Source organism: Aquila chrysaetos, chromosome 20, assembly GCF_900496995.4.
Source record: "Aquila chrysaetos chrysaetos chromosome 20, bAquChr1.4, whole genome shotgun sequence".
In the NCBI taxonomy this organism is placed as follows: domain Eukaryota; kingdom Metazoa; phylum Chordata; class Aves; order Accipitriformes; family Accipitridae; genus Aquila; species Aquila chrysaetos.
Window position 1 is genome coordinate 4,901,159 of NC_044023.1, and position 14,452 is coordinate 4,915,610.

General features: G+C 51.3%; 1 protein-coding gene across 3 annotated transcripts in view; it reads left to right on the forward strand.

Annotated features, from left to right (window-relative positions):
- The window catches only part of RNF123 (ring finger protein 123), a 52,938-nt gene that overhangs the window by 15,229 nt on the left and 23,257 nt on the right, over window positions 1-14,452 (forward strand). For 2 of the 3 annotated variants that reach the window (XM_029995903.2, XM_029995904.2), the window contains exons 14-32: window positions 150-242; window positions 437-510; window positions 982-1,099; window positions 1,570-1,669; window positions 2,135-2,196; window positions 2,286-2,357; window positions 3,089-3,209; window positions 4,033-4,134; window positions 5,340-5,446; window positions 5,988-6,186; window positions 6,809-6,954; window positions 7,149-7,232; window positions 7,874-7,981; window positions 10,780-10,957; window positions 12,012-12,086; window positions 12,502-12,589; window positions 12,848-12,935; window positions 13,062-13,146; window positions 14,028-14,054. In XM_029995903.2, the coding sequence (XP_029851763.1) occupies window positions 150-242; window positions 437-510; window positions 982-1,099; window positions 1,570-1,669; window positions 2,135-2,196; window positions 2,286-2,357; window positions 3,089-3,209; window positions 4,033-4,134; window positions 5,340-5,446; window positions 5,988-6,186; window positions 6,809-6,954; window positions 7,149-7,232; window positions 7,874-7,981; window positions 10,780-10,957; window positions 12,012-12,086; window positions 12,502-12,589; window positions 12,848-12,935; window positions 13,062-13,146; window positions 14,028-14,054 (1,927 nt within the window). The remainder of the gene's footprint in view (window positions 1-149; window positions 243-436; window positions 511-981; window positions 1,100-1,569; window positions 1,670-2,134; window positions 2,197-2,285; window positions 2,358-3,088; window positions 3,210-4,032; window positions 4,135-5,339; window positions 5,447-5,987; window positions 6,187-6,808; window positions 6,955-7,148; window positions 7,233-7,873; window positions 7,982-10,779; window positions 10,958-12,011; window positions 12,087-12,501; window positions 12,590-12,847; window positions 12,936-13,061; window positions 13,147-14,027; window positions 14,055-14,452) is intronic. The other variant, XM_029995905.2, reaches the window with a different exon arrangement.

Sequence of the window (14,452 nt, forward strand, 5' to 3'; positions counted from 1 at the left end):
TGTGGAGTCAGATGGACAAACACTGTGGGTTCAGAGCACCTGCTTTTTCAGTTCAGAAGTAAATGCTTCCTTCCAAAGTCACACTCTGGGAACTATAGCTGTTCCTGACTCCATGCTGTTGCTGTTCAATGTGTTTCTTATTTTTTCAGGAGTATGAAGTGCATGAGTGCCTCAAGCAGCTGTTGATGTCCCTGCTGCGGGCTTACAGGTTTTCCCCCATCATCCCAGACCTAGGATTGCAAGTAAGTTGCACTTCTGAATCCCCAGGAATCTGTGACTAGCCAGCTTCTGTTATGTCCCCTTGTCCAAAGGTACACGATGTTTTGGATTTTGCAGTTGTTTGATCCAGAGATGGCAGTTCTGTCATATTGTACCTATGAGAGAGCCGTATCCTCTTCTGTAGATGGAGTCACTTTTACTTCTCCTGTTTCCCTAGATTCACTACCTCCGGCTCACCATTGCAGTCTTGAAGCATGAGAAATCCAGGAAATACTTACTCAGCAATGTTCTGTATCCTTTGTGCCTACGCTAGTCTCAGTTCTCCCTGCCCTCAATAATGCAGCCAAGGAGACTTCAAGGATCTGCAGATCCTGGGAGGCAGAAGCCACCCTATCTTTGAGGGGTCATTTCTAATTTCTCAGGTCTCCTCTGTCTGCCTGACACCATTCTCTACAAAGTCCTGCTTTGAGGAGGGGGAGCAGTGTCGTATAGTTCACATCCTACTAACACAAAGGACTTCATTTCTACCTGACCTCTCTAATGTCCCTAGAGAAAAAACACTTTCAGAGCAGTCTAGCTGCGATGCTAGCATTTGGGCAGCTGCTGTGATAACTGCGTGGGGCTTCTCCCGGGAAAAGGAGGCTCTGGATCTTGCAGAACTTTGAGTGGTTGTTTGGAAAGGGGTCTCTCACTACAGGTCTGGAAACGTGCCCTGTCCTTTCTCCTGACATAGCTTCTGTACTTGCTTTAACTTGGCCGCAGCTTCGATGTGCTTCGTTCGGTTGTGTTCTTCTACATTAAAAGCCCGCTGCGTGTGGAGGAGGCTGGTTTGCAGGAGCTCATTCCCACCACGTGGTGGCCAAACCGCTTCACCAAGGAGGTGAGTAAGGGTGCATCCACTAAGAAGACTGAAGACATTTTGTGGCCTGCTGTCCCCATTGTTTTCTGGCTGAGGAAATTGGATGGTCCATGTTTCCAGCTGCGTTAGCACTGGTGGACCCTGCAGAGCTGTGTGAGAGCTGTAGCCTCTCCATTGCCGTGTCATCTTTATTGTCCCCTTAGAGGGGAAGTTTGGGGTGTGTTGTTCAGGACAGGGGAGGGGGACAGTTTTCTATGGCAACAAATTTGGAAGGGAACCTTACAGCATCTAAGGAATTACAGACTGACTTGGGTGTCCTCGGAAGATCTCCTGCCCTTACTCGTTACAAGGCCAGGGAAGGCCTGTTCAGGTGTGCTGCATGCTGTGGTCACATGCTGGTCCGTTGTTTCAGGGAGTTTCTGCTCTCTGTTTGGCAAGACATTTTCCCTGTGCAGTGATCTCCTACTAATCAGTGTCTGTCCCCCACCCAGGGCAAGGAGAGTAAGGAGGCGAAGGAGGAGAGTGCTGAGGAGAGACTGAGGCGGCGGGCATATGAAAGAGGCTGCCAGCGGCTCAAGAAACGCATTGAAGGTCTGTGAGGAAGGAGGGAAATTGCCAAGATCCCATACCTTTTTTGCAGCCGGGGGACCAACCCTTGAGCTGTTCCCAAAGCCCCTTTATGACCTGAAGTCCAGCTGTGTTTCTGCCAGGACGGGCTGTGCTGCAGAGGCGGGGGCCACCCATGTTGTTATCTGGTGGAGGGTTACAAGTGCTGGGACCCCACTGCACAGACCTGCAGCATCCCACCATGGGACATGAGCAAGCCGAGACTCCTTTAGGGGCATTGTTTATTAGCTGTGCATGAATTTATTGCTAGGTGGCAGAGGAGAAAATTCTCAGTGATGGGATTAGCTTTTTACTGGCGCTGGTTCTTCCTGGGCCGTCTCTGCTGAGGAGGTAGCTTTTCTCCTGGGGAACGGGATACTGCAGTCAGGGTTAAGGGTAGTTGCTCTCCAGTGCTTGTTTTCTGATGGCAGACGTGTGTCCCCATTTTAGTGGTGGAAGGTCTTCAGGTTCAGATTCTGAAGCTGCTGCTGAACAACAAGGACAGAGGAGGGGTAAGTGCTCTGTGGATCTTTTGCTACAGTATCTCCAAGTTACAGGACTTGTAAGGCGTAGATTTACAACCTGCTTTTCCTCCTGCCAGGGGGAAGCCTCCAGATACATATTCCTAAACAAATTCCGCAAGTTTCTTCAGGAAAATGCTAGCAACAGAGGGGTAAGTCAGAGGGCCAGCCTTCCCGCAAGCCTCACCCTGAGAGCTCTTTGGCACCTTCAGTCTGGGAGCTCTGCCCTTTTGGCTGGGCTGCTTCCAGCAGTTGCTCAGCTGAGGTCTAGATATGGCAGGGAGTGGGGAGGAGAGAGAAGATCTGAGGCCAGAAACCAGGCATCTTATCCAAGTCCTATGCAGTGATTTGTAGGAAAGCAGCTTATCCAAGTCCTATGCAGTGATTTATAGGAAAGCGGTCCTTGGGAACAGCCTTAGGTGGGAGCTGAATGTCCTCCTAAAACCTCTCAGGGAGCACGGCTGTGGAGTGCTCTGCCACAGCTGGCCTGCTGGCTTTGGCATCCTCTTCACTGCCTGGGTGAGGACTGTTGTTCTGGCCCTGGATCAGGCTGTTGGCCTGCAGCTTTGGCAGACAGGCATCCACTGTTCCAGGAAACCCTTTCTTCAGCTGCGTCTCTCTGTTTATGATCAGCCCCATCTTTTGCGGTAGAGCTCGTGGTATCCATCCACTTCTGTCAGACCAGCTTGTCATTTCAGTGCCCAGGACTTTCTAGAGGTGGAAACTGCTGCCTACCATCAGGGCTGGGCTCTCTACCAGTGCTGGAAGCTAGAAATGCTGGCAAGGCTGAGAGCACAAAGTTTCTGCCTGCCCCATGTGGCCACTGGGACTAAGATGGACTTTCACACCTGCCGTGGTGACTGAACTCTCATTCTTGCCCTAGAACTTGACTGTGTTGTGCCCGCCGGAGTACATGGTGTGCTTCCTGCACCGGCTTATCGCTGCCCTGCGTTTCTTCTGGGATGGCCACAAGGCAAAGACCCCTGCTGCACTGAGCAGTGAAGGTAAGGCATGGAGGAGAAGCTTTCAAGGCATTTCTGTGGTTAGGACAAGGTTTGCCTTTTGGCAGTGCTCTCCAGGATGCTGGAAATTTTGTGTTTCTCACAGGTGCTTGAGCCTTCTGTCACCCTGTGTCTGTAGTTCCCAGTCACTCTGGGAAATTCCTGTGTGCAGATCTATTCCAGTTAACACCCAGACCTGAGACTTGCAAAGGGGCATCTGTACTGTTTGTTATTTCCCCCAGTATGCTCTGGAGCAGAGTCCGGTGTTGATTATGGGTCTGTAGAAGGGCAGCTCAGTGATCCCATAGTCAAAGTTTAAGGGAAGATATTTGTCTGGTTTTGTAGTTCCCAGGCTGGGATTAAGGGGAAACCAAGTCAGTGCCAGTTGCTTTCGCACCCTCAGACCCCACCTTGCCTGTCCTGCCATGATCTGCTTGGCACTCCCTTTTCTTACTTTAGGCTGACCCTTTCTGTAGACTCAATAAGTGCCTTATGATCCCTGTGGGACTAAGTGACAGAGCTGGAGTAGCCACATGGAGAGCTGCTGAGTTTTCTGATGATCCAGTTTCCCCCAGTGACTGTGGCTGGGAGGGAGGAAGTGCTGGGGGGCTTGTTGTCGATGGCCATTGGTTGTTCCTGTTTCTGCATGGATCTAATGCTTGCTTCATTGTGAAAATCACTTCTGCCTTAATGGCTTGTGCTTTTATGACAACAAAAGTTGTTACTAAATGTTAGTCCAGGCTGGGCCTTGGGGTCTGTCTTACATGTCTGCGTGGATCCTGTGCATGGGACTTGTGGAAAAAACAAATCTCTTTCTCTGCTTTAGAGGCATATGTCCCTCCTCAACTCTTCTATAATGGGAAGGTGGATTATTTTGACCTTCAGCGACTTGGAGGTCTCCTGTCTCATCTAAAGAAGACTCTGAAAGGCAAGTGCTCTCATTTCCAATACCTGCACCCAGGTCTGGCTGGAGTTCACCCAAGAGACATCCCAGGGAGGGAGCTGTGGGTAATGAACTGTGATTAAATTTAAGGAGAGGAGACTTTAATTTTAATGAGGTGCAAGTTACATTGAAGAAGAGACCATAACTCTTGGGTGGAGCATCCTTTAAGTTAACAGTTTACTGTTTATATCCCTGAATGGGGCCTGTAGCTGGTGGAGGGAAGGGGGTAGTCTGGAAGTACCCTCTGGTGTTGTGCTCTTGCTGCATCACAGCCAAGGGCTGGGCGCTGTTAAAGCGATGAGTGTCAGCCTGGCTTTGCTGGGTGAGAAGGATGTCCAGGATTTACGTGCTGTATACCACTTCAGGCAAGCAGTAGCAGCCCTGTGTATGTACTGCAGTTGTGTGTTTGTATGCAGCACGCTACTCTGGCAATAGACTTTCAAAGCCTCCGTTTTGGAAGGGTTAGAAACCCCTTGCTGTTCCATCAGATTGGTTTGTCTCTCATTTCTGGCTAATGTGGCATTTGCCTTTGGCTCAGATCTCTTCTCCTTCCCCAGTGTGTTTGCAAGATTAGGACCATTTTCCCTGTCTCAAGTTGATCTCTGGCTGTTCAAAATTAGATTACTTAACTTGAGAACCTTGTAATCTCCTCTGGTCTCTTACCAAGGTCTTCCTGACCAGCTTTAAAGACAGGGCTATGGACTAGAGGACAAGTTCAGGCTTTGTACAGCATGGCCATCAGCGCAGACTTCCTCTGGGCTGAGAATGGTTTCTGGTCCGAGTCTCAGTCCTAGTGACTTGGGGACATATCATGGGACAGCATTGAAGAGCTGGATGCTTAAAAAATGGTCTCAGGCCCTGAGTTTCCTTCCCTACGCTAGTCCAGTTTGGCCCTGGTGGTTGTCTTCTGGTTCTTCAGTTATTCTATTTGTTGCTGGTAGGAGCTGGAACAGAAATAGGTCCTGAGTGAGCAGCACCTGTCGCTGCTTGGTCTCTGCTGTGTTAGCAAGGACAGACCTATTCCACATAAGGAAGCTGGGGGGAAGGTGAGCTTGTTCTGTTGCAGCATCCAACTTCACTGGCTGCTTCTCCTCTGCTGGGAAGCGGTGAAGAGGATGAGCCTAGGGCTGCCTCATGGGAAGCGAAGGGCGAGTCCTGCATTCACAGCTGCTTTGCTGTGCTCTGTGCAGATGACCTGGCTGCAAAAGCCAATGTCCTGATTGACCCTGCGGAGCTGCAGGCAGTGACTATGGATGATCTGGATGAAGATGAGGAATCAGCAACATCGGCAGCACAGGTGAGCCATGTACTGTTATTCGTCTGCAGAGGCCCTGGTGCCAGGGCAGCAAGCTCAGCCTCTGGCTAGAAAAGCTTTGCTTTAGAGGAAGGCAGTGTCAGGGCCAGGACTGTAACCAGTCCATGGGCGACCAGGTGAACAGCTGCACTTGCATGAGGGTCACTGGAGATCAGCAAGGCCCTGGATGCACCAAGTTTGAGCAGCCAAATTTTCTTTGCTCTGCTCTCTCACTACCCGCTGCTCTGAATATGCCCCCTCCCCTCCATGGCAGCTCTTGGTGCTTGCATTTGAAAGGGTGCAAGGCAACGGCAGACAGAGCAGCTTCTTGCTGTGCAGATCTGCTGCTTGTCCCTGGCATGTGCCCTTAGCAAAAGGAATATCCATTTGCTAACCTGGCACTGCTGGCCCAGCCATGATAGGAAGGGTACCTGCTCACCTTCCAGTGGACACTGTGCATCTATACCAACATCCCTGCAGGTACAAGGGAGGAATAGCAGGCAGCCAAACAGCTAGAACTGTTTCTCCCTTAATTTCTTTTCAGTCTCAGCGTCCCTCTGCTGCCCTGGCCATTGGTGGAGCTCTTGCCAGACCTGGCTGGCTCAGCTCCCCCACCCTGGGCCGTGCCAACCGCTTCCTCAGCACGGCGGCCGTCAGCCTGATGAACCCGCGGCGGCCTCTTGGCACCCTGGAGAAGATCAAAGTGCGCACGCTAAGTGTGGAGCAGCGGACAGAGGAGGACAGTGAGTACTTCTGCTGAGTGGTAGCATGGCCCAGGTGGTCCCTGGGAGAATGGCGTCTTCCAGCTCCCAGTAGTCTCAAGAGGAATGCAATCTATTTACTGCCAGCATTGCTCCTTCCCATTCCCAGGGCATGCTGACACCCACAAGTCCACAGTTAACCACTTTGCCATTCTGAACATGACACCGGTGATGCTGTCACTCTCTGCGTTTAAGGAGATGCTGCCTTGGTTCCTGCAAGTGCAGTGAGACTTTGCAGGGCGGTAATTCAGAGGCAGCTGTAGCCAGGCTTGCTCTGAACATAGACCAGCCAGAGGATGATGTGTGCAGTAGCAGCACTGTTGCTGTTGGGTTGGGCCAGGCAGGCCTCTGAAGCATGTACAGGGCTTGAGGAAGTGGGACTTGCATGGCCTGGGTCTGTTGGAACAGATCTAGCAGGTCAACCTGATCCAGGCAGTGAGATGGGAATGGTGTGTTAGTGTATCCAGTGAATCACACAGGCTGGGAAGGAGCACTGAGTTACAGAGGCACAGCAGGGCTTTGGCTTCAGAGAGGTACAGGCAGAAGCTGAGGTGCCAAAATGCCTTGCTGAGAACTTCTCTCCTGTCTTGGGGATGCATTGCAGTTGAAGGCAGCCATGGAAATGAGGGTCTCTTACTGGGCAGACCCCCAGAGGAGCCAGAACAGCCCATCACAGAGAACTCCCTCCTGGAAGTCCTGGATGGGATAGTGATGATGTACAACCTCAGTGTCCACCAGCAGCTTGGGAAGGTAAGTGGCATGTGCTATGCAGAAATCCATTCCCCCAGCAGCCATGCTTCTACACTGAATCTCTGTTTTCTGCTTATTTAGTGACTGTGTGTGCCCCTTCCTTCTCCCAACCCCTATGGGGGATCTGATTGCATGCTTGTATGTCTAGGGAAAAAAATTATCCTCATTTATTGTTGGAATCTGCTGTTTTTCAGATGGTTGGTGTGTCAGATGATGTGAATGAATATGCCATGGCACTGAAAGACACAGAGGAAAAAATCAGCCGCTGCCCAAAGAGGGTAAGTGTCTCTGGACTCCCAGTGTCCTTCTCTGGTAGAGCCTCAGTGTCTGGCAAAAAGGATGAAGCACAGTGGGTGATTTCTAGCCTTGGTGCAGCCAATATCTCAGATGGGGTAGTAACCCATGCCTGGAGCTGGCAGCCACATTTCATACTGTGCCAACCCATTGTACAACTGCCTCAAGGAACAGAGGGACTGAAGCAACCCCTTCGGCTTCTCCCAGACAAGCCGTGGCAGCTTGCAAACCTCCATGTGCTGCAGACACCTCGGAGCTGGTCTCCTGGGGTGGAGACTCTCCAGTGCTGGACTGGGGACACATCTGTCCTATTGCAGCTGCCGGAGACTGAGTGTATCTGATCATGCATTAAAAAATATCTGACAGTAGTTGACCCTAAAGCTGCTGCCCACACTGGCCCAGTGTCTGCATCAGGCCTTGTGGGCTGCAGCTGAGACTGATAAGTGCTCTTTGTAGCACTGATTTGCACTCCCTCTGCAGAAAGGCTGCTGACCTCTTTCCCTCCTGCCAATACTCCCTAGCTAGCCCCAAGGTGGTATTTGCTTTTGCATTGTTTGTCCAGCTCTGAAAAAGGATGCTATAAATGCCAGTGACATCTGCCCTCACACCTCTGCACTCTTTTCAGAGGAGAGACATCCACGAGGAACTGCTGAAGAGCCAAAAGGTCTTCTCTGAGAAGCTCAATCACCTAAGCCGACGCCTCGCTTGGATAAACGTCACCATTTATTCAAAGGTGGGCAGGAGCATAATGTGGGCAGCTCAGAGAAGACCAAGCAAGTGTGCCTCTGTATCTGTGCTGCTTGGCTCACATGTCCCAGGTGTCATTTTCCCTGGTGTTGGAGCAATGCCAATGATCCCTGGGGCTTGTTTTTCCCTTCTTGTGCATCAGAGTCTCCTTCCTAGGCCTGGACCCCTCCTGTCCCAGGCTTGGTCCCATAGCGTTTGTTAGGACACAGCCAAGTCTGTTCTGAGCTGTGCATGGTGCTGTAGGCTTTCCCTTGGGGCATCCTTGGGGCATCAGGCCTCTGCGCCGTGGACAGAGGGGTGCAGGTCAAAGTTCAGTTCTCAGGGCATGTCTAGAGGATAGAGGCTACTGTGAACCATTTCCCTGGGCTGTGCATCGCAGGGGGCTCTCGCTAGTGCTGCTCTTCCTGAAATCTGCAGGATCCAAGCCCAAGGGCTTTTGTTCAGATGTTCCCCCCTTCTTCACTTGGTTCCCACGTAGAGAGAGTGCATTCTGCATTTAGTAACGCAGTGACTGTTTGCACAGGTTGTCCCTTTTTCCCTGCATTCACCGTTTTCCAGGACAAAGTCTCTGGTCTGTTTTCTCATGAGCAGTTTTGCTGTTATGCTCCGCTTATCTCCTCTTCCTGTCTTCCCTTACACTTTGCCTTGCCTTATCTCTGCTTGTAGCTTTTTTTGTGCTGGGGAAAACGACACATTTCCCTGAACATGCAGTGACAGCAGGGTCTCTGCATGTGTCCCAGGATGTAAACAGGAAGGGGAAGAGTGGTAGTTCCTGTGAACACATCTGGCAGAGCTGCAGTGGCTGATCCTCACTCATGAGCTCTTTGCTCGTCCCCTCCTTCACTCCCAGAGCAGGACTGCAAGGCATAGTCCTGCGCTGCAGAAGCTCTCCAGCTGCTTTAGCATAGCCCGTGCTTGCCAGAAAATAAACCTTTCTTCCTGGAATGCTCTTGAAAGGCTGAGGGGCATTACCAGTGTGGCATTGCAGGTATTGCTGCGATGGCCCATGCAGAAACACTATTCGTGTCTCTAGATGATCTATTGTCATATTAAACGCAGGTGCCCGCCTCCCGTCAGGAGTGCGGTGTCACCTTTCTGGATGAATCAGCAGCATCTGGGAATGAAGGTTACAGCCTTCCCCGCTTGTGCTCCTTCCTTGGTCTGCTTGGCCGGCAGGGAGAGCAGGTCACTAGCTGGCTCGGGCTGTGAAATGTGTCCCAGGAGCAGAGTGAGCTTGCTCTGGAGAGGAATGTGGCTGCACGGAGGAGCTTGTCCATACTGCCTGTACCTTCAGGGCTTCATCTCGCAGCCATCCACCCAGGGGACTCCTGCGTCCCTGGGACTTGTATGCAATGGAGGGACACATCTGTATGAATTGCAGGCACTGCTGATGCTGATGAAGAGAAAGAGACTGGCCCTGTCTAGAGGTGAAGTCCTGCTCTGTGCTGAGGTGTCAGAGTGTGGGAGAGGCTGCTCCTTCCTCAGGGGAATTAGTCACTGGTTTATTCTGAGCTGAGGGATCCAAGCTTAGACGAAAGGGAGCGCTACAGCTTAAAAACACTCTTAGTTTTAAAGTAGATAATCCTGCATTCAAAACATCCCTGTGGGAACACCATTTCAGCTTATTTTATTACGACGCTGTGTTTATCCATCACACTGTGGGTAATCACATCTTTGTATCCTCTTGGTGTAGGCTTTCTTCTAGCTTGGCAATACCTGAAATGATGTTTTGAGGTTATCAAGTCTTAATAAAACCAATGCAGCTTTCTTTACCTTAAAGTTGTCTGCACAATTGCTTTTTATCCTGAAAGCAACAGCTGAGCTGAGATGTGTGTCGGTGTTGAGATAAAGATGTCTTTTAGTCAGTTTAGTTGATTTGCACTAGTTCAGTCTAATTTACAGGACAAACCCATGTGAATCTCCTAAAGATGGGAGTGACATACTTTAGAAAAGCCATAAGCAAATGAAATCACTTATCTGCACCTCTGATTTTAGATTTTTTTTTTAATTGGAAGTGTAACTCTCCTCCATCTATTTTTAAGCAAATTGCTATTGCTTATGATATTTCTTGGTATTGCAGGATATGAAATAATATTTTCTCTTTTTATGGCTTTGTTGGTGCTGATTTTTATAGCTTAAAGTTATGTAGATGCCCTTAAATTTCCTGTTTTTAATTTAGGACCCCGTGAGTTTTGCTTAGAGAAGCAAGAGGCTGATGTTCCTCAGGACAGTAAATCTGGTTGAATGGCTGGCACAGAATCCGAAAGGCTGTGGCCGCCTATTGCAAAGATCTGAGCTGGTATCAGCTTTCAGCCTGTTCCCATTTAATCCCTACAAAGGACCAGCTTTCTTTCCAGCAGATTTATGCTGGGTTTGCTAGTGCCTGCTTTCCTTCAGCCAATGTACTTGGAATAAAAACTAGCATGTTAGATTTTGTGATCAGGCCTATGTGGTCAGATATGCCCTACCAAGGAGTAGTTCTTGGAGGGTTTCAAGGCGCAGTGAGACAAAGCCACAGCTGATCTGATGTCACGTTGGTGATGGTCATGTTCTGAGCTTGAGGGTGGTGTAGAGATCTCTGATTGTTCCTTCCACCTGACACTTCCGTGGCTCTGTGAAAAGACCGAATGGCACAGATCTCATTAATGAACTTAGAGCAGTGGTCTGAGGCACAACTCAGACATGGAGATGTTTCTAAGGTCCAAGACTGGTGCTGATTTTTGTGTTTCTCCGAAGAGAAGCTGGACAAAACTGAATGGGGATTGTTGTGTTCTCTCTGGCCAGGAGAAGATGCAGGATGTGTATTGGCTGCTGCGAGTGTGCATCCGCACCATCGAGCATGGCGACAGGACGGGCTCACTTTTCGCATTCATGCCAGAGTTCTACCTCAGCGTGGCTATGAACAGCTACAGCGCACTCAAGAACTACTTCAGCCCTGTAAACAGCATGGAGGAACTTCCAGGTAACAGGATGGGGATGCCTTGCTAATAATTCTGGCTTGATAAAGTCTAAAGCAAGCCACATCCTTATGGTGAAGTAGTAGTAGTTGGGTGTCATCCCTTCTGTGTCCTTTCCTGGTTGTGATGTGCTGCAGTATATTGTCTGTGTGCTGTGGGGCAGGCGCCGAGTGCTGTTCCTTGAGTAGGTACCCACTGGTGAGCCGTAGCCATTGTTGTGCTTGGGCAGGGAGCCCATACCTTGCCCGAAGCTATCACAGTGTTGGCTGTAGTGAAAACCACTGGCAGCTATGGATTTTGTTTCCAAGTAGGTACCAGGAATGGGATGGGTTGCTGGAAGATGTGATTGCCCCAGCAATGCATGCCACTGCCTGCTGGTTTCTGGGTGGGAGGAGATGTGCCATGAGTGCAGGAATTGGGACTGCTTTCAAATCCCCCTGGGATTTGGATACATTCCTATGGAGATGACCACCCACTTGATGCCAAGAGTCTGTGTTTAGGTGGATTCCCTCTGAGCCTGTTCTGTGCTTTTCCTCGCTAAGTGATCCCACTGAGCTCTTACCAAATAGTTCTGTGCTTTCCAGAGCCCGCGGAGGTAAGAAGAGCTTTTGTTCCCACCAACAAGACATAGCTAAAGTGTTCACATCCATTAAGTGGGGGCTGTGCCTGCTGTTCTGAGAGCAGCAGAATTGAGCGGTAGCAGATTTCTTCAGGTCCTGCAGGCTGGACATGGCTTTTCTGCATAGATCTAGGGTGTTATTTGTGTTGCTCAGCCTCTTCTGCACTAGGCATCTCTCCCTTTCTGTCTGACTCAATTGCATGGTTTTATCTTTCTCTTGAGTAACTGTTTCAGACTCTGCAGACTGAGGTGAGAGGTTCTGTTGGAGATGAATGTGTTTTTCCAGCTGTCTGTTTTGACAACTAGAAACAAAACAAAGCTGCAGTTAGCTGTAGCAGGAATGAATTCCATGGCCTGTGCTGTGTCCACAGGAATGCTGGGACCACAGGGCTGCCCATCAGGCCATTGGCGTGACCCCTGCTCCCTCCTTCTCTTTGCAGGCTACGAAGAGACCCTGATGCGCCTCGCTGCCATCCTGGCCAAGCATTTTGCTGACTCAAGGATTGTGGGCACAGGTAAAGCTGCACTCCTCTCCTTTGGGGTGATAATGGTGCAGGTCTGGCTGGTCCCGCTGCCAGTGGCTCACCAGACTTCTGTTGAGATCTATCTGCTGAATCTGTTGAGTGCTTTACGCCTCCACTTACAAAGAGAGGCTGGACACTGCCCTTGCCCGGTGTGTCCTGCTTATTCCAGGGTTAGATACATGACCTAGGATACACTTTTAAGAGCAGGACTCATGTCCCAGCTACTTGCATGTCCAGGCTGGGGTTACTCCTTAGCTGCCTGAGCATAAGCACGCTTTCCACATCAGCTGAGAGAGTGTGCCTCTCTAAGGGAGGGTCAGTCCCTCCAGCCTGTGCTGTTCAGGTGCTCCCTGGTATACTGCGTGTCCTTGGGTGCCTGGCCTAGTCCCTTCTCATTCCTCCTCAGACATCCGTGACTCCCTGATGCAGGCGTTGGCCAGCTACGTCTGCTACCCCCACTCGCTGCGTGCTGTAGAGAGGATCCCAGAAGACCAGTAAGTGCTGCCCTGCCTGTTCCCAGGGAGCTGGGGCAGGGCTGGGGTGGTGGCAAGGCTGGGTCGGGGAGCAGGTGGGCTGCCAAGCACCGCTGAGGGTCCAGAAGCTGCAGCAGGGTGCTGGAGTTGATTTGGGAGCCTTCTGTCACCCTTATACCAGTGGCTTTGCTCTGCCCCAGCTCCATGGGTCCTACTGTGTGTCCTGTTTAATCCCCTGTCCCCAGATCCTTTGGGCTGACCTATGTCCTTGTCTGGCAGGCGGATCTCCATGATGAAGAACCTCCTGGCTCCCTATGAGCAGCGACCCTGGGCACAGACCAACTGGATCCTTGTCAGGCTGTGGCGGGTGAGCATCCTGCGTCCCTGCCCCTGTCAACGTCTGGGGCTGGTTGGACACTGAGCATTTCACTTCCCAGCAGCAAACCCCAGCTGTTTTCCAGCCTCTAAGATCTTTCCTTATCACTTTTACCAGGGCTGTGGCTTTGGGTACAGATACACACGGCTTCCACACCTGCTGAAAACCAAGCCTGAGGATGCCAGCCTCCCCAGCCTGCAGAGTGAGTGGGGCAGGGCATGGGCACTCGGGATTATGATGGGTGGTGAGGGACGACCAGCCTCTTCCCTAGCAGCTGTCCTTACTTTGGGCCAGGCCAGCTGGTGAAATGGCTGCTGAAGCAGGGGGATCCTGGCCAAATATCCAGGCCTGATCTTTGCAGCCAGAATTTCCTTTTCTGGACATCCGCAGCCTCTCTGCACTGGCTGGTGACTCTTTTGTGTGCTGGGTGGTGGGTTAGATCCATCACGAGGAGGGCTTCTGCCCTTCAAAGGAGAGCAGAGAGGCCCAGGGCTGCATCCTTACCAGAGCTTTACCCCAAAATATAAGCCTGGGAGAAGGCTCTCTGATGTCTGCAGCGAGCAGCTGCTGTGGGGAAGAGTTGGCGAGTGTGCCAAGCAGTAGGTACCCTGTGAGAGGGAGAGGGTGCCCAAAGAGCAGGGTACTGGACAAGTTTGCAAGCAGGGAGTGTTTTAACCAGACATCTCTCTCGGAGCCTGTTAGAGCCTGTCCTGCCCTTGGCACTGCAGTTTGGTTCTCAGCACTGTCACCAAACTGAGGGGTTCCTCAGCTCTATTGTGGCTGAGAAAGATGTGGGGAGGACAAAGGTACCTTTCTTGAGCTGAAGAACACATACCCAGCTTCACCCTTGAACGGTCTGGGCCTGTCCGGATACATTCCTGACCCCCCTCTGCTGTGGAAAGGCCTTGTGCCGGACCTTGCTCCTGGAGAGCTGCACGCGGATGGGGACAGAAGGTGCTGCAGACTGACATGGCAGGCAGCATGTGGAGGTGTGCACTAAGCCCCATCCAGTGGGGAGAGCTGCCTGTCTCTGTTTTAACAGCACTCTTGTTCTCTTTCTCTCTCCTGCCTGTGGGTGCCCAGGAGATCTCTCTGTTGCTAGTTTCCAGAGTAAGTTTGTTGTGTGACCCTCTCTTGTCTGGTGAAGTAGCTTTAGAAAGCTCCCTCCTTCCCCTTTTCTGTCTAGAGAGACCCTTCTTTGGGGGCAGAGGGCTTCACACAATGATCGTTTTTCCCAGTTCCATCCCTGGGAGATGCCAGGCAGGCTGGTGCCCATGGTAGTCTCTGAGGCTGCGTCATGGACCCACTCTTGCACCTGTTTTATCAGGGTTACCTCTGGGGTCACAGCCCTGCTGCAGGCTGTGCCAGCCTTGGGTTCCTCTCATCCTTGGAGGATGATGGGGAAGCCCTGGTACGCGTGCAGGAGGGACCTCATGACTGTCCCCTCACCTTCCTACCGCACAAGCCCCCGAGTGGCTGCCACCAGTCCCATGGGGTGGTGACTGAGC